The 25,028-nt window shown below is 36.9% G+C and overlaps 1 protein-coding gene across 1 annotated transcript in view; it reads right to left on the bottom strand.

Annotated features, from left to right (window-relative positions):
* The window catches only part of OSBPL11 (oxysterol binding protein like 11), a 97,321-nt gene that overhangs the window by 46,800 nt on the left and 25,493 nt on the right, over nt 1-25,028 (bottom strand). Inside the window, exons 2-6 of the mRNA XM_061193190.1 lie at nt 20,447-20,515; nt 14,650-14,825; nt 13,705-13,784; nt 11,880-12,056; nt 1,449-1,650 (exon numbers count right to left, since the gene is read on the bottom strand). Coding sequence (XP_061049173.1) covers nt 1,449-1,650; nt 11,880-12,056; nt 13,705-13,784; nt 14,650-14,825; nt 20,447-20,515 — 704 coding nt within the window. The remainder of the gene's footprint in view (nt 1-1,448; nt 1,651-11,879; nt 12,057-13,704; nt 13,785-14,649; nt 14,826-20,446; nt 20,516-25,028) is intronic.

Below are 25,028 nucleotides of genomic sequence, written 5' to 3' on the forward strand. Positions count from 1 at the left end.
ATGGGATTCATACCCTAACCATATCAAGATCTGACTTGGTAAACTTTTTCCTGCACAAAGTTTCAACATCTTCCTAAAATATCTCTCTTCCACAAGCAAGGGGAGTTCCTTGGATAAGAAAACAATGAGTATTGGGAAACACTAAGTTACTACTATTAATACAATGTGATGGGGGTGGGGGAGTTGGGGAGATGTTGTTAAAAGGGTACAAACTTGCAACTAGAAGATGAATAAGTCCTGGAGATCTAATGCACAGCACAGAGAATTTAGTCAACAATACTATATTAAATATTTCAAAGTTGCTAAGAGACTAGATCCTAAATGTTCTCACTACAAAAAAGAAATGACAGGAAATTCCCTGGTGGTCAAGTGGTTAGAACTTGGCACTTTCACTGCCCAGCCCTGGGAAACTAAGGTCCCGCAAGCTTCGCGACATGGCCAAGGAAAAAAAGGAAGAAGTAAATAACAATTATGCGATGTGATTGAGGCATTAGCTAACACTTTGGTGGTACACAAATATATAAATGTATTAAATCAACATTTTAAACTTACATGATGTTATATGTCAATTATATCTCAATTTTTAAAATGATGAGTTTATTCATCTCATTTAATAGAAAAACTCATTTTTTGTTATCCCATGCAATAACATTCTTTTCCCCAGTAAACTAATTTCAACAAATAGGTGCTCTCAAATACTAGATGTACATCTTATTTTTCAAAGTGAAAGGTGACCGATAGACTTTATTTTTTTTTAGTAATTTATTTATTTATTTATTTTTGGCTGCGTTGGGTCTTCTTTGCTGCACGCAGGCTTCTCATTGTGGTGGTTTCTCTTGTTGCAGAGCATGGGCTCTAGGCATGCGGGCTTCAGTAGTTGTGTCTCGCAGGCTCTAGAGCACAGGCTCAGTAGTTGTGGCACATGGGCTTAGCTGCTCTGCGGCATGTGGGATCTTCCCGGACCAGGGCTTGAACCCGTGTCCCCTGCGTTGGCAGGTGGATTCTTAATCACTGTGCCACCAGGGAAGTTCTAGACTTTAATATATATATATATCTCAATATGGAAATAATGAATAGTGGACTATAGCAAAACTCAAGGAATCATTCCAACGTTTCTACTTTGATCGTCGAGAGAGAGTGATGCCACCAACTTTAACAGAAATATAGAAGACGTGAGTTTTGAGTTCAGTTTTTGACATGTTGAGTTTGAGGTTTCTAAAGGGATATGTAATTATATGAGACCTAAAATGGTTTTAGAGTTGAAAAAGGACACAGTTAAAAAGACTTTGTATAACATTAGTGTGATAATTAAAAACCAAGAGGCTTGCTGGTTTTCTATTCGTTTCGCTTTGATTAAGATTTTCTGGAGTAGAATTACAAAGGATACAGTTGGTCCTTTCCATGTTTTGACCTGCAATGTTAAGTCCTACCTTTAAGCAATAACTTACCTGAAGGCAATGAGCCCTTCTGATGTGATGCATGCTGCAACTGGAGAATATGAAAGCAGTCGTTTAAGCAGTTCATAGTTGCCATGGAAGTAGCCTTGAGCATTAAGAGATCCTGGTCCAAGGAACTCAGATGGCCAGAAGCAGGAAGGCATTCAATTCCTCTAATTAAGTCTCTTTGTTGTCCTTCAGCATGAGACATCATCTAAGGAAAACAACAATTCTGTGTGTCCCACTCATAATTTCTGTATAACATGTATACATACAGTTGCCATTTTAATTACAATATTCTGTATAACATGTAAACATACAGTTGCCATTTTTAGGGCATATTAGGCCTAGAAATCTATTTTCAATTTGTTTGGCTATTCTCAATAAACATTTAATAGTGCTTCTCAAAAGACGGTAACTTTTGGGAGCTACACTTTTTCTTTGGCAGAAACAAAGATCAAAAGACTTCCTTCCACCTTTATATAAATTTCTTTAACAGTATACATTTATATAAGTCATCAGAAAGAACATTCCAGATCATTTTTAATAGCAGCATTAGATATTTCACTCCAAAGTAAAAATAATTCCCAGTCTGGGCTCTCAACCACTTTCTTCACAGCACATCTGGACAGGCTCAATTTGAACCTACAGTGAAATCATGATAGTTTACATGCTTCTGCTTTCCCAGTCTAACTTTCTGGTCCCATTCGGTTGATTTTAAGCAAATAGTGGATATAAGCTTTTCAAGTTAAAAGAGTTCAATACGCTTTTTGATTAGGAGGCCTATCTATACAGTTCCTAACAGAGTCAGTGGAATAACAACGATGATGTGCAACCCAAGTTTTAAAAATGAAAACTGAATTTAGGGGCTTCCCTGGTGGTCCAGTGGTTAAGATTCCATGCTCCCACTGCAGGGTTCGGGTTTGATCCCTGGTGGGGGAACTAAGATCCCGCATGCTGCCGCATGGTGCGGCAAAACAAACAAACAAACAAACAAAACCCCGGAATTTATTATGCTTAATTATTTTCAATTGTGAGCAGAAGGTTCTCAGATTGTCCACCCTTTGGAAATTATTTTAACTCACAAAGAAACTTTATAGTGGAGAGACTCTTTTAGATTTCAGAGACTCTGTTCTAGACAATTTTTAATACAGTTCATTGGAGGGCTAGTGAAAGACAGATGCGAAATGATCCTACCAAGCAAATTAAGTGTGTCATACATGAAATAGCCCCTGAAAACACATGCGTAATACTGGATCAAACAGTCACCCTTACCAGAAAAAAGGGTTGTTAAATGAAAAGTGTGGGTATGAAGGTATCTATACAGATCTTCCTCCACGTACAATGGCATGACACCCTGATAAACCCATTATTAAGTTGAAAATATCATAAGTTGAAAATATCTTAAGTCAAAAATACATTTAGGGCTTCCCTGGTGGCGCAGTGGTTGAGAATCTGCCTGCCAATGCAGGGGACACGGGTTCGAGCCCTGGTCTGGGAAGATCCCACATGCCGCGTGGCAACTGGGCCCGTGAGCCACAACTGCTGAGCCTACGTGTCTGGAGCCTGTGCTCCACAACAAGACAGGCCGCGACGGAGAGAGGCCCGCGCACCGCGATGAAGAGTGGCCCCCACTCGCCGCAACTAGAGAAAGCCCTCGCACAGAAATGAAGACCCAACACAGCCAAAAATAAATAAATAAAATAAAATAAATTTATTAAAAAAAAAATACATTTAATACACTTAACCTACAGAACATCATAGCTTAGCCTAGCCTAGCCTACCTTAAGTATGCTCAGAACTTTTACATTAGTCTACAGTTGGGCAAAATCATCTAACATAAAGCCTATTTTATAATAAAGTCTTCAATATCTCATTTAATTTACTGACTATTGTGCCGAAAGTGAAAAACAGAATGGCTGTATGGGTACAGGAAGGTTACAAGTGTATTAGTTATTTACCCTCATGATCACGTGGCTGATTGAGAGCTGTGGCTTGCTGCCTAGCATCAGGAGACAGTATTGTACCACACATCACTAGCCCAAGAAAAGATCAAAATTCAAAATTCAAAGACCGGTTTCTACCGAATGTGTATCACTTCCGCACCATTGTAAAGTCAAAAAATCGTACGTCAAACTATTGTAAGTTGGGGACTGTTTGTGTGTGTGTAAATGTTTTTGTATATAAATGCTAGGACTAACTCCCAATAATCCAAAATTATGAATAAGTACAAACACTTTGGAAAACAGTTTGGTAATATCTACTAGAGTTAAATATATAGAGCTAAATAAATATAATCCATGATCCAACATTCTTAGTTACATAACCAACAGATATGTATGTATACATGTTTGTCAACTCAAATGTCTATCAACACTGGAATGAATTAAAAATATTAAAGTATATCCATATAATAAATACCATGCAGCAGTGAAAAGAAAGGAACTGCTACACTCAATATGTAAGTAAATCCCCAACATATGCTGACTAAAAAGAAGCCATACCCAAAGGAGCACATACTTTTTGATTCCAGTTTTAGAAATTACAAAAACGGGCAAAATAAATCTATGGTATTAGAAGTCAGGATAGTGAGGAGGGTGTAATGATGGAGAGGTATGAGAGGGTCTTCTAGGGTGTTGGTAATATTTAATTTTTTGATCCAGGAGGTAGTTACATGAAAATTACAAGATGCACACTTGTGTGTCAGGCTCTTTTATACATGGATACATGCTTAGAAGGTTAATTAAGAACTGGGATGAAGATCAAGGGAAGGGGGCCAAACAGATCCATTAGGTTTACCTCTGGTCTAATGAAAAGAACTTCTATGGCTAATTAAACAGAGCAGAAAGCCAGATAAGAAATTGTAGACAAAATTCCATAATTAGTTGAGGCATAAGCTCCAAATTTCTAGAGACAGCCCTGGTTTATGCTTAGAGCCCACTGTAATTATATCTAAACCTGTTCCAGTTTGAAGACCAAATTACATACTTACCCTATTTCTTCATTCTAAAAGAACTTCTTGGTATGTAATTAGAAATGGGAAGCTTATGCCTCTTTTGTATTTCTCACTGGTCTAGGGGTCTTTAATATAATTGCTCTTCCCCTCTGCTTCTAGCAATGTTATGAGCAAATACTAACTTTTACACTTGTCAGATTTCTTAAACAAGTCACAATAAGTGCTAGTATTGCTGAGGGAAAAAATTACTGCTCAACTATATCTGAAACCAAGCTGAATTTATTACTTTCCAGGCAAGGAAGAACAGTTCTTCCAGAACAAATCAAAGAGCTAATCTTATACAGATTTTTTGGGGAAGTACAACATTCAAGGATGGGTTGACTTTACAAACAAAAGTGATAGAGTGGAGGAAGTATGGCCTTTAGGGATTGTCTAACGTTCAGAAGTAAGTATACTAAATCAGGGCTGTTAATGACTGAATTGAGCTGGTTAAACAGACTCCATGTTACTTGCTAAGAGCTTCAACCTAGAGCCAAACAAGAGGCTGTTTTTCGCTTTCTTTCTTTCTTTTTTTAAAAAAATAGTTAATTAATTAATTACTTTTATTTTTGGCCGCGTTAGGTCTTCGTTGCTGCGCGGGCTTTCTCTAGTTGTGGTGAGCGGGGCTACTCTTCATTGCAGTGTGTGGGCTTCTCATTGCGGTGGCTTCTCTTGCTGTGGAGCACAGGCTCTAGGCGTGCAGGCATCATTAGTTGTGGCTCGCGGGCTCTAGAGCGCAGGCTCAGTAGTTGTGGCGCACGGGCTTAGTTGCTCCGCAGCATGTAGGATCTTCCCGGACCAGGGATTGCACCCATGTCCCCTGCATTGGCAGGCAGATTCTTAACCACTGCGCCACCAGGGAAGTCCCCTCACTTTCTTTCTTGAACTTAGAGAATATAACTTCTTATTCTCACCATAAGAAAAAATTTGAAAAACTGGACATTTAAATTAAAAACACCTGTTCACTTGACTACACTCTTCAGAGAGCATAAAGGAAAAAAGAAAAGATGTACACTTATTATCTGTATACTTTTCTATATTATGTTATAAGCCAGTAAAAGTTTAATAAAGGAAAAATCATAAGCAGGATACTGACAACATAAATAATCAGCTATCACAACATAACACTTAAGAGAAGAAAGTGTTTCCTTGTGCAAATGGCCCAAAAAAGCCACTTGCTAGTGCTGATGTTAGAAGTGAAGATGCCTAAGAAAGTGATGCTCTCGACTAGAAAAAATAAACTTTAAATTATAATTATAGCACAAATGTTAAAATTTGGTTATGGTTTTTCCAAAGTGAACAAATGAGTTGATCATATATTTACAATGAAATAGAACTGACTGTGTGAAGCTGTTTTAGTGATTGTTCCTGACATTATGAAACCAGTTGCTCAAGAAAGAAAAAACATCAGGAAAGCTGAAAACTTGCTTAATCTGTGTTTTGTAGCTAGATATGGCAAATATGGTGATAGTGTACATCACTTAAGTGGCATCTAGTTTGTCTGAAAACCAGATGAGAATCATGATTTTATTGCTTGTATTTTAAATGTCTGTCTCCTTTACTAGACTGGTCATGTTAGCCCCTCCCAGGGTACAACATAGTACCAGCATGAAGCACGCACTGATTAATGGAGTGATTGACAAATTGTACTAATAATAAACAGTAAATACTAAAATAGATCACTTTAACACTTTAGTAATAAATCTATGTTCAAGCACAATATGACTCTATTCTCAATAGTCAGTTGCTTTTGCCAACTGTTACTTTATGCATTGCCGGACTTACCCATGGACTTTGATTAAAATACTCCTTTCAAACTCACTTTGAATTATATCTTTGCATTACAACCTCCTGGAGCTGGATCACTCTAGAACAGCAATTCTCAAACAGTGCTCTGCAGATTCTTGTCGGACTCTTTTCGGGGGGTCTATAGAGTCGAAACTATTTTCACAATAATTTTAGGAAATTAATTTGCCTTTTTCACTTGGTGGCATTTGCACTGATGGTGTGAAAGCAATGGTGGGTAAAACTGCTGGTGTCTTAGTTAGAATGAAGTTAGTGTCATCATCATCAACAGTACTAGTCATCATTGTATCCTTCACTTCCATGCACTTAAGGGGGGGCGGGGAGCGGGGGGGGAGCCAGTTTTACTTAAGAATGTTCTTGAAAAATTAGTAAAAATTATTAGTTTTACTATATCTTGACTCTTGAGTATACATTTTTAAATAGTCTATATGAAAAATCAGAAGTACACTTCCATTGCATATCAAAAAAAGTGCACTTCTGCTGCATACTAAAGTACTGTGGTTGCCTAAGGAAAAGCACTTGTGAGACTGAGCTGCAAGCTGAACTAGCTGTTTTTTCCACAGATCACCATTCTGACATGAAAGAATCCCACCTCTTCCTGGCACACAGCTCTTAAAACCGTTGTAATTTCCTAAGTGATCAGAACATAGGGACACCTTCTGTTACAATATTTGGTTTCCTGTCATAGCTTCAGAGCATAAAGGTGAAATGTGTCCTTTGTTATTCATAAAAACCGCTTTCAACCACAGTAGAGTTAATGGAGTGATTTTTGCAGAATCCCTCGATGGTGGCTGATTGCCAGGGGACTCAACCCTGTAGATTAGAGGGTTGGAACTTTCAGCCCCGCCCCCCAACCTCGAGGGAGGAGAGAGGGGCTGAGGTTGAATTAATCACCAATGACCAGTGATGGAGTCAATCATGTCTAAGTAATAAAGCCTCCATAAAAACCCATAAGGAGGAGGTCCAGAGAGCTTCTGGTTGGTGAACCCATGGAGGTACTGGGAGGGTGTGCAACCAGAGAGGGCACGGAAGCCCTGCATCCCTTCCCCAATATCTTGCCCTATGTTTCTCCTCCTCTGGCTGTTCCTGAGTTATAGTCCTTTATAATATACTGGTAATATAGTAAGTAAACTGTTTTCCCAAGTTCTGTGAGCTGTTCTAGCAAATGACCCAACCTGAAGAAGGGGTAATGGAAATCTCCCATTTATAGGTGGTTGGTCACAAACAACAGGTGACAACCTGGACTTGCGAATAGCATCTGAAGTGGGGGCAGATACTATCTCAGATAAATAGTGTCAGAACTGAATTAAATTGTAGAACACCTAGGTGGAGTCTGCAGAGGATCAGAGAACTGCTTAGTGTGGAGGAAGCCTCCACACATTTGGTGACCGGAGGACAGAAGTATAGGGTGTTGCAGTAGAAAAGAGGAGAAACACAGGGATGTTTTTCCTTGACATAAATAATGACTGTTAGAAACTATGGCTCTTCAGGATTGGGGGTATGTGGTAGACATCTCAAATTAAACAAAATGACTTGCCACTTCAAGAAAAACAACTGACAGTATTTGTGGCCAATTATAAAATCTGAGCTTTAAAATGAAATTACAATCTTGGAAAACCTATGTCAGTTACCATGAGCTTGACAGGTTTCCAATACTGAAAGCCTTTTCTGATGAGATTAGTGGGGATCTTAATGAATGTGAATTTTTGATATTGTATATCAACATCTGTAAGACTTGCATAACTCTGAACTAATATTTTCCAAATGACTAATGTGTAGTGTTACAAAATTGTGCATAGGTTAAAGATCCATTCAAAGTGCAAGATGAACCAATGTATTTTCATGAAACAGAATATGAAAAGTTCACTGATATATATTAGATTCCACACTGCATCTAACACTTAAGAAACTGCCACTGTCGGCTTCCCTGGTGGCGCAGTGGTTGAGAGTCTGCCTGCTAATGCAGGGGACACGGGTTCGAGCCCTGGTCTGGGAAGATCCCACATGCCGCAGAGCAGCTAGGCCTGTGAGCCACAATTACTGAGCCTGCGCGTCTGGAGCCTGTGCTCCGCAACAAGAGAGGCCGCGATAGTGAGAGGCCCACGCACCGCGATGAAGAGTGGCCCCCGCCTGCCACAACTAGAGAAAGCCCTCGCACAGAAACGAAGACCCAACACAGCCAAAAAAAAAAAAAAAAAAAAAAAAAAAAATTAGAAACTGCCACTGTCAAGTTTTGGTGAAGTATCAGAGAAGAATAGCCACAACTATCTTACAAAGCTATTAAAATATTCCTCTTTTCTTCCAACCACGTATCTGTGTGAGGCCAAATTTTTTTTCACGTATTTCAACCAAAACTACATATGGCAATAAATTGAGTGCAATTATTTTGTTTTGGGAAAAAACAGTTGTTTGACATAAAATATGTTATTTATATTAACATGTATGAATTTATTAATTTTTATTTTAAAATAAAACATTTAACATTTAAAATTTAAAATAAAATTTTAAAACAAGTATTTTTGAAATACCTGTTTTTATGTATAGATAACTAATAAAAAATAATAATAAATAAAATAAAATACCTGTTTTAATTTCTAATAAGGTAAATATTGGTAAATTTAACCCACGTAAAACAAAAGCTCTTTGAGGTCCTCAATCATTTCTAAGACTGAAAGGGATCCCAAGACCACAAAAAGCTTGAGAACTCTTACCTGGAACCATAGGTCAGTGTGGTATCAAAAGTTTTCTCAATGTCTTTGAAGAGAAAAAGGATCTGCATAGTCTCAAAGTACCTCCCCAAGATATTTATTAACTACAGAGGGAAAGACAGAAACTTTACAGTGGAGAAATCCAGTAGAAGCTACCTTAACCAAGTGATCAAGGCCAACATCACCAGTAATATGACATACTGACATCCTGAACTCCTTGATATAGGTACTAAGGATACATATCTTCTAGGGTATTTTTCCCAAAAATGTATAATCTCACTCAAATAATAAGAAAACATAAGATAAATGCAAATTTGGGAACATTACATAAATATAACTGGATCTTCATAGGTGTCAAGGTCATGAAGGATAAGGAAAGACTGAGAAACAATTACAGACAGAAGGAGACTAAGTAGTAATAACAACAACTAAATGCAACATTTTAGGACAGGATCCTAAAACAAAAAGAATGTCAGTGGAAAAACTGTTAAAATTTGAATAAGGATTATAGTTAACAGTATTGTATCTATATAATTTCCTGGTTTTGATACTATGTTATGAAAGATGGTAACATACAAAAAGTTAGATGGGGGATATATAGAAACCCAGTACTACTTTTGCACCTTTTCTGTAAATTTAAAATTAGTCCAAAGTAAGCATTTAAAAAGTGTTCTTGGACTTCCCTGGTGGCCCAGTGATTAAGAATCCACCTGCCAATGCAGGGGACATGGGTTCCATCCCTAGTCCGGGAAGATCCCACATGCTGCAGAGCAACTAAGCCTGTGCGCCATAACTACTGAGCCTGCACTCTAGAGCCCGCAAGCCACAGGTACTGAGCCCGAGTGCCACAACTACTGAAGCCCGCGCACCTAGAGCCATGCTCCGCAACAAGAGAAGCCACCACAATGAGAAGCCCGCGCAACGCAACAAAGAGTAGCCCCCACTCGCCGCAACTAGAGAAAGCCCGTGCACAGCAACAAAGACCCAACGCAGCCAAAAATAAATAAATAAAATAAATAAATTTATTAAAAAATAAAAACATTAAAAAATATTTGTCTGAAGGACAAAAAATGGTATAAACTCTCCAAATGGACTATTTTCTCACAAATAGAATTATTCCATTGGAATACAGAATGTTCCTAATAGAGTTATAATTTTATAATTTGACCTGTTGAGTTCTTAAAAGCAAAAACATCAACCTAGTGAAGACACAGACACTCAACTAAAACTTTTTTTTTTTTTTGTATGTGGCATTGGCACAGAGATTGCCAAACAATGGTCAACCCTCAAATCCTACGATAATTACTGGCGCCATAATTCAAGAAAGCTGCCATTAAATTAGTCAGTTCTGTAAGTAAATACCTGTCCTTCCTAAAGAGGTAGTTGTGAAACTTTGGGGACACACACTCTCTACATACAAGTGTCAGAGTTACATGCTAAACATTAACATGCTATCACAATGATATGAAAGGTATATTTTAAATCACAGAATATTATAGTGTGGGTACTGTAAGAAATTACCCCTGGGTGTGAGAATAACAAAAGAATCATTAGAGCAAGAAAGAGAAGCGTGGGTGATAAAAGTCATCACAGTAGAAGAGAAGCTGAGATATGACAACAGTCTCAGTACAGCAGGTCCTAAAGATCCAAGCACAGCCAAGCAGAGGTCTCCACAGATAGCTAAAATCTCAAATACAAAAAGGTTCCTTTTCCGTGAAAATGTGCACCAAAATTCATGACAACTTCAACTACATGAGTTTTGCTTGTTTTGAACTCTTTACTGAAGTATATATACTGATATACAGTATTACAGATAGAAAAGTACACTTCTCACAAGTATATAGGCTTGATGAATTTTCATAAACCAAACACACCCAGGTAACCAACACCCAGATCAAGAAACAGAACATTATCAGCATCTCTGAAGAACCCTCCAGCTCCCATCACTAGCCATGATCAAAGATTTCCAAAAATTTCATGGCAGCCTAATTTTTAAGGGTTAAGGAACATACTATGATACAAGTCTGCCCCTAAATATTTTTCTTTATTCTATCCCTTATCTTAACCACTTTTAATATTTCCTTTTCCTTCACTGTAGATTAATATATCAGTACCTTGATTTCCTTAAGACACAAACACCAATATTTATCAACAGATTGAATATCATCAACATAAATACTAAAAATGTATTGTTTTATGAAAAAAGGTATTTATAATTGTCACTTATTTATAACAGGACTAAAAAGTGAGTCAAAGCTATTGTTTATCTCAAGGATGTTACTTCATCTCTTTAAATCTCAATTTCTTCATCTATAAATACAAACCAAAACAACTTGATAGAGGGAACATTCTCCCCAGCTTCCTGCCTTAAATCATTTGGGTGTGATTTATAATATTATTTTCACAATTCACTACACAGATATTTATAAGCTCTACCAAAATTTACTCAGTAAAAAACACCCGGATTATTAAGAACCTAACAACTGCATCCTTTATTAACTAGAATTATTTGGTACTCAGTTTGAAAGAGAATGAAGAAAATGGTGAGATAAGGCAACATCAAGGATTTAACTATTCTATTTTTGTTTGTGTGCGAAATTCTCTATTTACATGTACCAGTTAAAGAAAATAGTCAGTAGTTTGACCATATAGTCTTTCCACTAGGCTTAATAACCCTTTTGATCATAAATTTTACATTAATGGAGTCTGTACTCTTACTTGAGAAATAAAAGATGCAGACTTTTGAAAGATGACAGTGTACACAGAACCTAGTTGACAGACTTGAGGAAACTTAGGACACCTGAAGAATCAGGGACTCTTTAAGACTTAAACATTGAGGGCCCCAGAAGACACAGGATTTAAAATTTTTGTGTGTCAAAACCAAGCAGTTAAGATTATTTTATGCATTTTAACTTGATTTCAATTCATACTTACTTCTCTGACTTCCACAAGATGGTCTGGAGGTAAGTTAGTTCTTTTGCTCACTGATTGTAGTTTGGAATGTCCAAGATTAAAAAAGGAAATGGCATTTTGACTGGGTCTCCTCTGGGATATAGGAGAATTACCACTAGATGCAAGTGAGAAGCTCCGTGATTTCAGAGGAGGATTATTCTATTAGACAAACAAAGAAAATCATTCCTTTTTTAAACTTTAGGTTAACTCTCAACCTATACTAAACTAGAGTCTTTTACAAACAGACAGCTTTAAAAATAAAATTAACCTCAAAATTGACTACAAGAATAGCTCTGAAGATGATAAAATTTAAATCCTTCAAAGTTTAAGTATTTCACACATCCCACAGTAAACTGGTAACGCAGTTAGAAAATTAATTCCAGGTGTGTGCTATCAAGAACTTTTTTTATCCACGTTAGAATGTATTAGAATAACAAGAAATTTCTAATTTCAGATCTTTAAACATCACGATTGAAGCAAAAAATATACTCAGCAATACTCAATATAATAAATGTTCTAATGTAACATTCAAGTATCTTTGAAACAAACTAGCACTTTCTGGTCACTGCCAATGCTTAGAATCTTGCAGCACAAATAAAGCTTTTATGCTGGATTTCAGACTATAGGCCTAAATCACAACTTTAAAAAATTTAGCTATGGGGAAAAACCACTAGGAAGAAAAAGAAAAGTAGGTATGGAATCCTTTAACTATGCTTCCCTATATTATTTTTTAGACATTTCTAACCTCAGATGTCAAGTACTGAGACCCTCCTTTTCATCTTAAAAAATAAAACACCTCAAAGGAGATACACAAATGGTCTATAAGCACATGAAAAGATGCTCAACATTATTAGTCATTAGAGAAATGAAATCAAAACCACAATGAAATTCTACTTCACATGCATAGGATGGCCATAATAATTGTAAAAAAGGACAGCAACAAGTATTGGTAAGGATGTGGAGAAATTGGAACCCTCATGTATTGCTGGTGAGAACATGAAATAGTCTGACTGCTTTGAAAAACAGTTTGGCAGTTCCTCAAATAGTTAAACAGAGAACTACCATATAACCCAGTAATTCTACTCCTAGGAATAACCTAGAGAACTGAAATCATGTGTTTGCACAAAAACTTGAACACAAGTGTTCATAGAAGTATTATTCATAACAGTCACAAAATGTAAGCAATCCAGGGAACTCCCTGGCGGTCCAGTGGTTAGGACTCGCCGCTTTCACTGCCATGGGCCCAGGTTCAATCCCTGGTTGGGGAACTAAGATCCCACAAGCCACTCGGCATGGCGAAAAATAAAATAAAACAATCCAAATGTCCATCAACTGGTGAATAAACAAAATGTGGTACATCCATACAATAGAGTACTATTTGGCCTTAAAAAGGAATAAAGTATGATACACGCAGTGACATGGATGAACCTTGAAAACATTGTGCTTATTGTAAGAAGCCAGACCAAAAAAGCACATATTGTATGATTCCACTTATATGAAATGTCCAGAATAAACAAATCCATTGAAACAGAAATTATATTAGTGTTTGTCAGGGGACTGGAAAGAGGGGACTAGGGAGTGACTACTGATGGATATGGGTTTTTTGGAAGGTGATGGAAATGTTCAGGAATCAGATAGTTGCAACAGTTGTACAATCTTGTGAATATACTAAAAACCATGAAATTGTACACTTTAAAAGGATAAATTTTATGGTATGTGAATACTACCTCAATTTTAAAATGTAAAAAAATAAGTTAAAAATCTTTTCCCATTTTTGTGCATTAATATCATATATGAATCCACATACCTTGCCAATAGCTTCAGTGTGGTGTTGTGTACATATCTGAAGTCTGCTAACCCAATGTTGTCGCTCTTTAGCATCTGTGGCTGATAAAAAGTATCTACAAGTTATTCACTTTTATATTTATTTTTAGAATACAATTAATTGTCTATAGCATGAAGAATAGATCACTGAAAATCAGGGATTGGTCTTACTCTCCCTAGAGCAAACGTCCCTGACCAGAGGGAGGGAGGAAAGAGGCCAAAGCATCAACCTTGTCAGGTAACACCATAGCTGGATGTGGCTATTTCATTAGGAGGATAAATTACATGCAGCTAGGTGGGTATATGACATGTCTTAACTTTCTCATAAAAATAAGCTCTTCCTTAAAGAAATAACCTTTATTAAGTATTTAATGTATCCTCAGTATATTCTTTCAGATCTCTAGAAGCATGCTCAATTAGGGTTATCATTATACTTTATGTGTATTAATTAAATAAAAAACAGAAACTTTATATATACAAATTAAATGTATCTAAACAGAAGTTATACTTTATTTTAATAAGTACGAGCATTTTAATAAATCTCAATTACGTACATTAGTCACTAAAAACCACAAAGAGAGCATACCAACCAAATCAAGAAAGGGGGTAAAATATAAATCCATGGAAGACATAAAAAAAATTTAAAGAAGTCTATGTTTTTAGAGTTTTCAGTAATCAGGATTTCCTCTTCACAAATTTCTTAGAGGGCCCAATTTTAAACAGACTTGTTCACTGTGCCACTTAAAAAAAGTCATTAATTAAAACAGATTTCATAAATCCTTAAAGCAATTCCAAGGTTTAAAATATTGTGTCTATATCATCAATGACAGCAGTTTCTATTTCCAAAACCTAAATGAAAGCAGGGAAGTATACCAACTTCTCAAGGAAGAAGAAAATCACACTATTAATTCTCATATTTCAGTCATACCTCTGAGTTTATACTGTTCCCCACTGGCAGCATTTACAGTGAAGGTGTGAGAGTCCTCATCACTGGGTGATATTACAGCTCCTGCAAGCTGCAAAGTACCTCTGGGTTTTTGATTTCTAGACTGTTCATTCACAAAGTACTCCAATAGCCCAGCTTCATTGTTTAAAACAAAAAACCTGTAATGATTTTAAAAAAGGTCATAATTTTAAAATATTTCCCCTAGTCAAACTAAAGCAAACCAAATTTAATCACACACTTTTGAGTTTTTGCTATTAAATAAAATTCAAAAGCATCTCAAGAAGTACTTGGAAACACTAGATTGAATTTCCTAGCAGTAAATGTTATTGAAAAATTGAATGAGTTTAATAAAAGATATAAAACCTTCAGCTGTGAAAGAGGCATTTAATAGGGAAGAGGTATACTAGACAATGCAAAAAGGAACAAAGATATAGTATCCTTTCAGAGGAAGATTTCTCTCCAGAATTCATTAACAGGGAGGGTAAGTTGCCCAAGACAAATGGTAGTGAGAATTTTTATTTAAAATTCACTGGGAACAAATCAAAGCATGAGCTCTGAAGTCAACAAATGCTAGGTAAGAAATGAATCTGATTTAAGATTTAATCGGTGAAATAAACAATAAGAATAATGCCAAGGTATTAAGATTTTGTGAACGTAACATTAAATAGGTCACAACTAAAGATTACTTATCCTCTTTAAAAATGAAAAAGCTGCAACTGGAGATGCAGAAACAAGGAACTTGAAACTAAATGATGAAATACTGATACACTTCGGAAAAGAATTTGATGTTCTGATTTGGTTTTAGATTAACTACTTTAGGAAATATGTTAATTCGGATTCCAATTTAAGTAGTGCAATAGTTCTTTTCTTTAGAAAAAAAAAACCTAAAAAGTTTCTATTTCAAAAAATTAACGTTTGGGTTTAGAGCAATTTGGCATTCTACATGTTAGTGTGTTCTGTAATAGAATCAGGTAGACAATTTGATCCAGTTCAAGTTCCTAGAAGATATTGTCTTAAGCAACATGGCAACCATATCAACCATACCAAACTGGAAGAGAATGGAATCAGCCTTTTATTCAGGGAAAGAAAAAGAAACGATGAGAAGAAAACACAAGTCGAAAGCAGATGCCTGAAAAGGGAGACGGGAAAGCAAGACTATTGTTTTTCTCATTCGTCTTTTAGCATGCTTGTGATTTTAAAAATTATGTTCACATATTCTGATGATATTTGATAAATTAATTTTAATATTTTTGAGAGCTTTAAACCTCCATTTCTTTAATTACTAGAGGAGTTAAACATTTTTTCATGTGTTTATTGACCATCTGTAGTTCTACTTAGTGAACTGCCCCTCACATTTTTGCCTATTTTTAAAAGGGCTGTTTAACATTATTTTCCCTAAGATTTGAAGGGATTATTTTAATTAACACAAAACTAGCCACTGAAATCATCTTAAATTCCTAAAACATATAAAGTGTCCTTAGTAATCTGCCATGGTCTGAATGTGTCCCCACCAAAATTCACATGTGGAAATCCTAACCCCTAAGGTAATGATATTAAGAGATGGGGCCTTTGGGAAGTGATCAGGTCATAAGGGTGTAACACCCTCATGAATGGGATCAGTGCCTTTATAAAAGAGACGCAAGGGACTTCCCTGGTGGTCCAGCAGTTAGGACTCGGCACTTTCACTGCCATGGGCAGGGGTTCAGTCACTGGTTGGGGAACTAAGATCTCCGCAAGCCGCGCAGTGCGGCCAGAAAACAAGAAAAAGAGAGAGACCCAAGAGAGCTCCCTTGGCCCTTTACAGCCATGTGAGAATACAATGAGAAGTCTGCGATCCAAAAGAGGACCCTTTCCTGACCATGCTGCCACCAAAATCATGGACTTCCAACCTCCGGAACTGTGAGAAATAAATTTCTGTTGTTTATAAGCTATCCAGTCGGTGACATTTTGTTATAGCAGCCTGAACAGACTAAGCCATGAATCTACTACAAAAAATTCAGCAAGCAAATGTAAGGGGTCTGTTGGTAAGAAAGCAGTCTCTTGAATATACTAAAAACCATTGAGTTGTACACTTCAAATGGGCACTACATCTCAATAAAGCTGTGAACAAAGGAACAAATGAACAAACAAACAAGAAATAAGGAAAGGAACGAACGAAGGAAACAAGAAAAGAAAGAAATCTCTTCCGACTGTTCTAAGCAATAAGCACAATTCATTTCAAACAGTCAAAGGAAAAAGACTGATCTCTTCTCTTACAAGCAGTCACTTCAAAGAAAATTTAGAGAATAACATGTTTGGAAATCTCAAGTTTGCTGTGAACACATATTTCTTATCCCAAAAGCATTACCGCAAATTTACAACATGGGAGGTACTCACCTAAATATACAAAAGGAGGGATTGGTAAAATGATAGAAATGAGCCAATAAATGAATATCTTTCTAACACCAAGATGATGTTATGGACCCACTGGCAGTAACAGAGCACTTTGGGCTGTCTTTCATCATACATGAATTAACCCAAATGTTCTTCCTTCACCACTTCTCTGGAGATATTTTACAAGATGTGTAAATTGGGGACAGAGAGACAATCCACATAGTGAGGAAACTTAATAAAGCTATTTTGCCCAGAAGGGTATGAGACTCTTGATTATAGTATTTTTATCAAGTTGGCCTAACCAAGAAGCTAAAGAAATCCAGAAACAAAGACTTAAGATTCAGCATCTATCTTTACATGCAGAAAAGTCACCTAAGTTGTTAAAAGGAAAATTAAATAATTGTTTATTTTTTGCAATTTCAAAACAACAAAGACTGTCAGTTTGAGAAAATGACTAATCTTCAGAATAGCCCACAACTTCAGGTGAAGTATCATCAAATGGAACTTTAATCTAAAAAATATTCTGACTTGGAAGTATGTCTTATGATGGCAAAAATTAACTTTAGTGAAGATTCTGGATGGAAAGGCACCCATGTGCTTTGCTCTGACCATCCTAGACTTCAGTGCTGAGCATGTATAGAACTTCTAAGCCAACAGGGAAGTGATCTCATCTTCAGGAATTAGAGCTGAAAGTGAAAGGAAGTGGGTTCAAGAGAGGGTCTTGCTCATTCCTAGGGCACTACATTCCAAAGCAAGCAGTTATTTATAGAGTACGCCCATGCTGGATTTCTCCAAGCTGCTCTAAGTTGCCCTTAGTCAAACAGAAATGGATTGCAGGGAAACTGCCTTGAATATCTGGCACAGGTGCAGTGCTTTTGTTACTTAAGCTTTACCTGCAGCACAGGGACAAAGTGGCTAGGCCTGCCAAAGGAACTGAGCTCTAAGCCTAAGGTCCTTAAACATGGTCTTAACCTTTCTGTTCCTTTTTTATCATTCAGTCTGCACATTCCATGCTGAGAACCCAGTATATCTCTGCTGTGCCACAAGCCTCCAGCCAGGTTGGCAGAAAATGGAAGTTTTTTCTAAAGTGGTCTTGCAGCAATCAAGTTGACAAGCTGAGATCTCTCTGATGGGGCAAGTTGGTAAAAGATTCTGTGTTCTCAGTGGCAAACAGGGATGGGTTGTCTTCATCCCCACTTCCTGCTGCTGCTAAAACTGGCCTCTTAGACAGCTGGAGGGATCGCATGGGCAGAGGCAGTGCCCCTCCCTAAGCTGGAACTTTGGCTTGGATCTCTTAGCTAACTCCTCAGGCAACCAGTGGCCAATGGATCTTTTTGGAAGGCTCCCTCACGCAATGATACAAACACCTGCCCCTTCTCCCCATGGTCTCAAGTTGCCACTGACCTGAAATGCCATCATTAACATATATTAAATCTTATAAGCTTGGGTATATTTTGGAGCTTTCTTACTCTGTTCCACTTCTGAGACTTTCTCAATAATATAATATGAATGAAAGTTGTTGAATGGCATGGGGGAGAAAAGTTAACCTATTTCCCTTTTTAAAAAGAGAACAAAGAATAGTGCTAAAAGCAGAGTGACATAAATTTTTTTAAAAAATATTTTATATGTCATTTAAATGTATAAGCTTTTAAAAAATTACATAAAAACTGAGGTGGGAAAATGCAAAATGAAAAGGCTCCCTTGACTTTGCTCTTTTTTAAAAAAAATAAAAACTGAGAACCTTAGAGAACTACCCTTTTCACTTCAACAGGAATGATTCCCTTCTATCTTTTCACATCCAGCTTTGACCTCTCATATGACCTCCAACTTCCTGCATATCACTCCTATTTGAAAGCCCTATTGTTACTTCAAACTAAACATGGCCCAAACTGCCTTCTCTTTTAATAAATCACATGTTCATCATAGTGCTTCAACTATTTTTTGAAAGTCTGAAAACCATTCTTTCATATACTATGTCCCATTTTCTAGTTGTTTAAGGTAAAATGCAAATTCAGCTCCAGTTATTCCATCATGCTTTTGACCTAGCCAAAAGCAGAGGTCTCCAAATGACATGTGAATAAGAAGCAGCATGTTATAATGCCAAGAACATAGACTTTGGAGTCAGAACTATTTGGGTTCAAATTCTAGCTTTAACACTTGTAAATTTAAAAACCACAATGAGATACCACTTAACACCCATTAGGATGGCTATTATTAAAACAAAACAAAACAAAACAAAAAAACCCACATAAAACAGAAAGTAACAAGTGTTGGGAAGATGTACAGAAATTGCAACTCCTGTGCATTGCTGGTGGGAATGTAAAATGGTGCAGCTGCTATGGAAAACAATATGGAGATTCGCCAAAAAGTTAAACACAGAATTACCATGTGATCCAGCAATTCCATTTCTGGGTATATACACAAAAGAATGAGAGCAGGAACTCCAACAGATATTTTGTACACCAGTGCTCACAGCAGCATTATTCACGATTAGCCAAAAGGTAGAAGTAACCCAAATGTCCACTGACAGATAACTGGATAAACAAAATGTGGTATATACATACAAGGGACTACGATTCAGCCCTAAAAAGCTAGGAATCCTGACACACGCTACATAGGTGAACCTTGAGGACATTATACTAAGTGAAATAAGCCAATCACAAAAGGACAAATATTGTATGATTCCACTTTTATTAAGGTACCTAGAGTAGTCAAATTCATAGAGACAGAAAGTAGAATAGTGGTTGCCAAGGACTCAGGGCAGGGGGAAATGTGGAAATATTGTTTAATGGGTACAGAGTTTTAGTCTGAGAAGATGCAAAAAGTTCTGAGATGAATGAAGGTGATAGCTGCACAACAATGTGCATGTATTTAATGCCACTGAACTGTATACTAAAAAATGTTTAAAATGGTAAATTTTATGTTATGTTTACTTTACCACAATAAAAAAAGAAGTTTAATCCCCTGCCCTACAACTACCAATTCCACACAGTATTCAAAATAGTTGGCTTTGCTACTTATTGAGTGCTTGTTTGACCTTCGGCTGGTTATTTAAACTCTCCAAGGTCCCAGAGAACTTTTGAGAATCCTGAACAGGCACCTAATACAAATCTCTTTGCCGTCTCCAAACCACCCTAAAAGTCTCACCACTGCAAGTATGCATAAGGCAAGTGGACAAATGATTCTAACTTCTGAGGCATTTGGAGGCTGCAATTTTGACAGATGTTAACTCCTCCTACCCCTTAAAAAGGAGAAGAAAGTCATCAGACTTTTAGAAAAAACATGGTAAATCTTTCTCTAACATGTTTCCCAGCCATATTTGTACTGAAGTAATATCAGAATATAAAATTATCAGCCCCATTTCTGGTCTCTTGGGAGAGAGATGTGACAGAATAATCACACTTACCTGTATTGCCACCCAGTGACAAGGTTGGTGTACTTCGTTAAATAGCCACACACACTTTCCATGTGATCACTGTTTCAAAAAGATCAGAAAGGGCCAAAGTCAGTGAAAATTAGAAGAAATTCCAGGAAGTTAACTGTACAGTTTAAAAAATAGCTGTAGGGACTTCCCTGGTGGCACAGTGGTTAAGAATCTGCCAGCCAATGCAGGGGACATGGGTTTGAGCCCTGGTCCGGGAAGATCCCACATGCCATGGAGCAACTAAGTCCGTGCGCCACAACTACTGAGCCTGCACTCTAGAGCCCGCGAGCCACAACTACTGAGCCTGAGCGCCACAACTACTGAAGCGCACGTGCTTAGAGCCCGTGCTCTGCAACAAGAGAAGCCACCGCAATGAGAAGCCCGTGCACCACAACGAAGAGTAGCCCCCGCTCACCGCAACTAGAGAAAGCCTGCGCGCAGCAACGAAGACCCAACGCAGCCATAAATAAATAAATAAATAAATAAATAAGCTGTAGACACATACTTTTTTACAAATGCTTCAAACTTACTTCAGAAGTAAAATTTATAGGTTAACAAATAGAGCTATTTAATCCCCCATATTTCATATCCAGAGGACTTCACCAGAGTTCTTCAAAGCAAGTATAATCCCCCATAAATTACTATACAATATTTCAAATATAAAATCATTATATATGTATAAAATTACATAAATATGAAATATACTATAAATATAATTATAAATAAAAATATTTTATAACTTAATTCAATACTAAACAAAGAAAATCCAGTTTTATGGTTCTAGAATAAACTAAAAAAGGTCTCCAGGTCGAACAGTGCCTCCTCAATCTGGTGGGACATGTTATGTCTTTGATTCTTTGGGCTTCCAAAATGGAGATCCTGGTTTTGATGAGTATGACACCCCACTCCCACTCCCCCACCCCAGACAGGCATGCGGCAAAGTGCTCATTGCAAGTCTTACCACCGGAAAGATTTATTTGAGACCTGTATCGTTAGCCTTACTGAAAGTGAGTTTCTTTACCTCCTGCCCCCTTTTTCTATTTATCAGAAATGTTCTGTTACAGTGGTTCATAGAAAATGCAGTATCTTATTGATACTTTGTTTCCAATATTTTAAGGTTCCTTATACTTATGAAAAGATATTAAAGCTTCACCTACGTTGATGTATCTTTTTGATATATGGGCTTCACTTTTTATTTTGTAACTTACATTAAGAATTCTCTTTAAAATCATCTACTCTAAAGTTTTAACTTTAAACTATAAGATGCAAACGATATTAAACATTTATTTTCTCTACTATCCCTGAATCACAGAGCTTATTTGGTAAAATTTCAGCTAACCAGCATCTAGGAAATGGAAAGTATAAGACAACTGGCAACCTTTAAAACATGGACATCAAAAGCAAAATCAAGAGAGAGCTGACACAACCAATAGAACAAAATTTTTTAGACTTAGGTTGATCTGAATGACAAATGAAAAGAGATGAAGATAAAGATACTCTCTTACACAAACACACAACAAAATGCCCAAATTGACTATAAGATTCTAGTAGCTATTATTACTGGAGAGGAAGTAGGAGGATGCCTCAGGGATAAACTCAATGTTGGGTGCTCTTCTAATCTCATTTCTTCAAAGTGCTTGGAAGTTGGGTGCCCTTCTAATCTCATTTCTTCAAAGTGCTTGGAAATAAAGAACTGATCCCATGACTGAGTATATGTTACTTTTTTTTCCTGTATTTTTCTTCCATTCTAAGGCTAGCAAACAACACTGTTTACTAATATTAAGTGAAACTGCTCATGTCCTTTTGGTTTCATACGGTCACTAATCTCAAGAAGACAAAGGTTGTCAACCTCTAAACTGCCAACCCAAAGTTATGATAATTATACATGTATTCTGTCATGTTAAAACTGACAGTACCATTTGAATTCTCATTTCAGTAATTTCTAAAACCCACATCTAGAGGAAGGATTCTTCTCTACAAACCCAACCCATTGGATTTTTGCCCTACTTCCAGCCCTATGTCACAGCAAAGCTATTTCTTTCAGTTCCACTGGTACTTGAAAAGGCAGAGCTTTCTAGTCTGGCGCTCATGTTTTCCCCAGGCTTCAGGCTTAAACAGCTTTTTGGGGCCAGAGGAATCCCAATGCCCCTGGACTCTGCCCAAAAATAATTTCCCAAAGAGTTCCTCATCTGTTTTAGATATTTAACATAGAGCTTAGCTGTCTTGAACTGTTCTTGTCCTCAAAACTTATTCCTTCACTTATATATGGAATCTAAAAATAAAAACAAAAAAACCCCAAAACTCATAGAGAGAACAGATTAGTGGCTGCCAGTGGTGGGGGTGGGAGGTGAACAAAATGGGTGAAGGTGATCAAAAGACACAAACTTGCAGTTATAAAATAAGTCAGTCCTGGGAATGTTATTTATAGCATAGTGACTATAGTTGATAATATTGTACATTTGAAAGTTGCTAAGAGAGTAGATCTTAAAAGTTCTCATCATAAGAAAAACAAAGTGTAACAGTGTAGTGATGCATGTTTTTTTTAATTTTATTTATTTTTGGATGCGTTGGGTCTTTGTTGCTGTGCACGGGCTTTCTCTAGTTGCGGTGAGCGGGGGCTACTCTTCGTTGCAGTGCGCGGGCTTCTCACTGCAGGGGCTTCTCCCTGCAGTGGCTTCTCTTGTTGCGAAGCATGGGCTCTAGGCGCGCAGGCTTCAGTAGCTGTGGCACACGGTCTCGGTAGTTGTGGCTTGTGGGCTCTAGAGCGCAGGCGCAGTAGTTGTGGCACACGGGCTTAGTTGCTCTGCGGCATGTGGGATCTTCCGGGACCAGGGCTCGAACCCGTGTCCCCTGAATTGGCAGGCGGATTCTTAACCACTGCGCCACCAGAGAAGCCCAGTGATGCATGTTAACTAGACTTATTGTGATCATTTTGCAACATATAAAAAAAATTATAGTGCACCTAAAACTAATGTTATATATCAATAATATCTAATTTTTTAAAAAACCTTATTCTTGGTCTATTTTGTCCTGTAGCTTCATAACCTGAATATTTATTTACACTCTGTACCAATCCACAAAAGGCCTAGGGTGTCACATAACCTAAATTAAATATTTCCCCAAAGTACCCAGATATTCCATAATTCACCATTTTTTATTTTCCCCTTTAATCTAGGTTCTCTACACCAAGCTTTCATTACTAGATAAGGCTATTAGCATGCTATAAAAACATTACAACTCAGTTATAGTTCACTTCCTCTGGTTCTAGGACTATATATATTCTTCAAATGGATATGTGAACTGTGCGGAGAATGTTTATTAAACTTCAAATAAACTATCTACAACTGAGAAAAACAAAATCTTCATTTCAAAGCAATCAAAGATTATGCCTCATGTCCCTTATTTTTGTTTAGTCCCTCATATTATTAAAGGTATTCCTCATTTTGGTCATATCTAAGTTATTTATATCAGTCATTTAATGACTATCAATGAATTTTTAAGAGTATAATTTCAGTAGCATCATTCATTAAATAAAATGAACGTGTATCCTCATATTCCACAGTACAGTAATGTTTTATGTTTAATTTTTAGTGTTTTTAATATTTCTGATGCTTGTATCTAAAGAGTTAACCTTCTCACAAAAATCACAAGAGGGATACTGACATGGTTCATTTGGTAGTAGCATAAAGCCAGCTTCAAAAGAAACAAATTCAAATATGTAATTATAAACTGCTGGCCTGCTTTTACTACAGAAAACAGACATCTGAGGTTACAAAGAACCAACTGAAGAGCAATCCATTCTTGGAACAGCTGGTTGCACTGTCCCTCTCTCATCCTTCCCCTTCTCTAGTCAGTGCAACCAGCTGATGCGGAACCACTGTGCCATCTGGTGGCTAGCATAAAAAGCTCTGTGAGTGAACATCTTTCGTTCCCTCTCCTTTCTTCTCTCTACTTCCTTATAGTTATTATGTAGTACTTCTAACACTCATGGTTTGTTCCCATTTAAAATGTATAAATTTAATAGAAGATTTACCTGTTAATATGAATAAAACCTAGTTGTTAAAGTGGGAATATACCACATATCTGATTATATCATACTAATATTCTGTGTTCTATGAATTAGAGATGACGGTCCAAAAGACTAATACACAGAAAAATAAGCTATGAAAAAGTTAATTTCTTCTTCAGTCCTTCAGCAACTCCACCACTCAACAAACTATGTGTATTCTGATCTTGTTAACATTTTACTGAAATTAGCGCTAGAAGCTGATAGTCTATAAATACAGTTGATTAACTGAACTACATGTAAGTGGCATTATTCTACTTAATTTGAGGTTCATCACCTCCTAGGTATCTTAACAATGACTGCTTCAATTCCTAACTCTTCATTACTATAACACACATTTCTTAACCCTTCTTTATCAGACTTAAGGAAGATATGTAGAAGCTTTTAAAATTAAACTACTTTTTCACCAACATTGAATTCAGTTAAAAAAGTCTGTTTCCATGGTTAGACTCAGGTAGACTAAACCCTGTATTTTGAGAACAGAGGTTCCGATCAATA

This window comes from Eubalaena glacialis, chromosome 6 (genome assembly GCF_028564815.1).
Source record: "Eubalaena glacialis isolate mEubGla1 chromosome 6, mEubGla1.1.hap2.+ XY, whole genome shotgun sequence".
Taxonomy (NCBI): Eukaryota; Metazoa; Chordata; class Mammalia; order Artiodactyla; family Balaenidae; genus Eubalaena; species Eubalaena glacialis.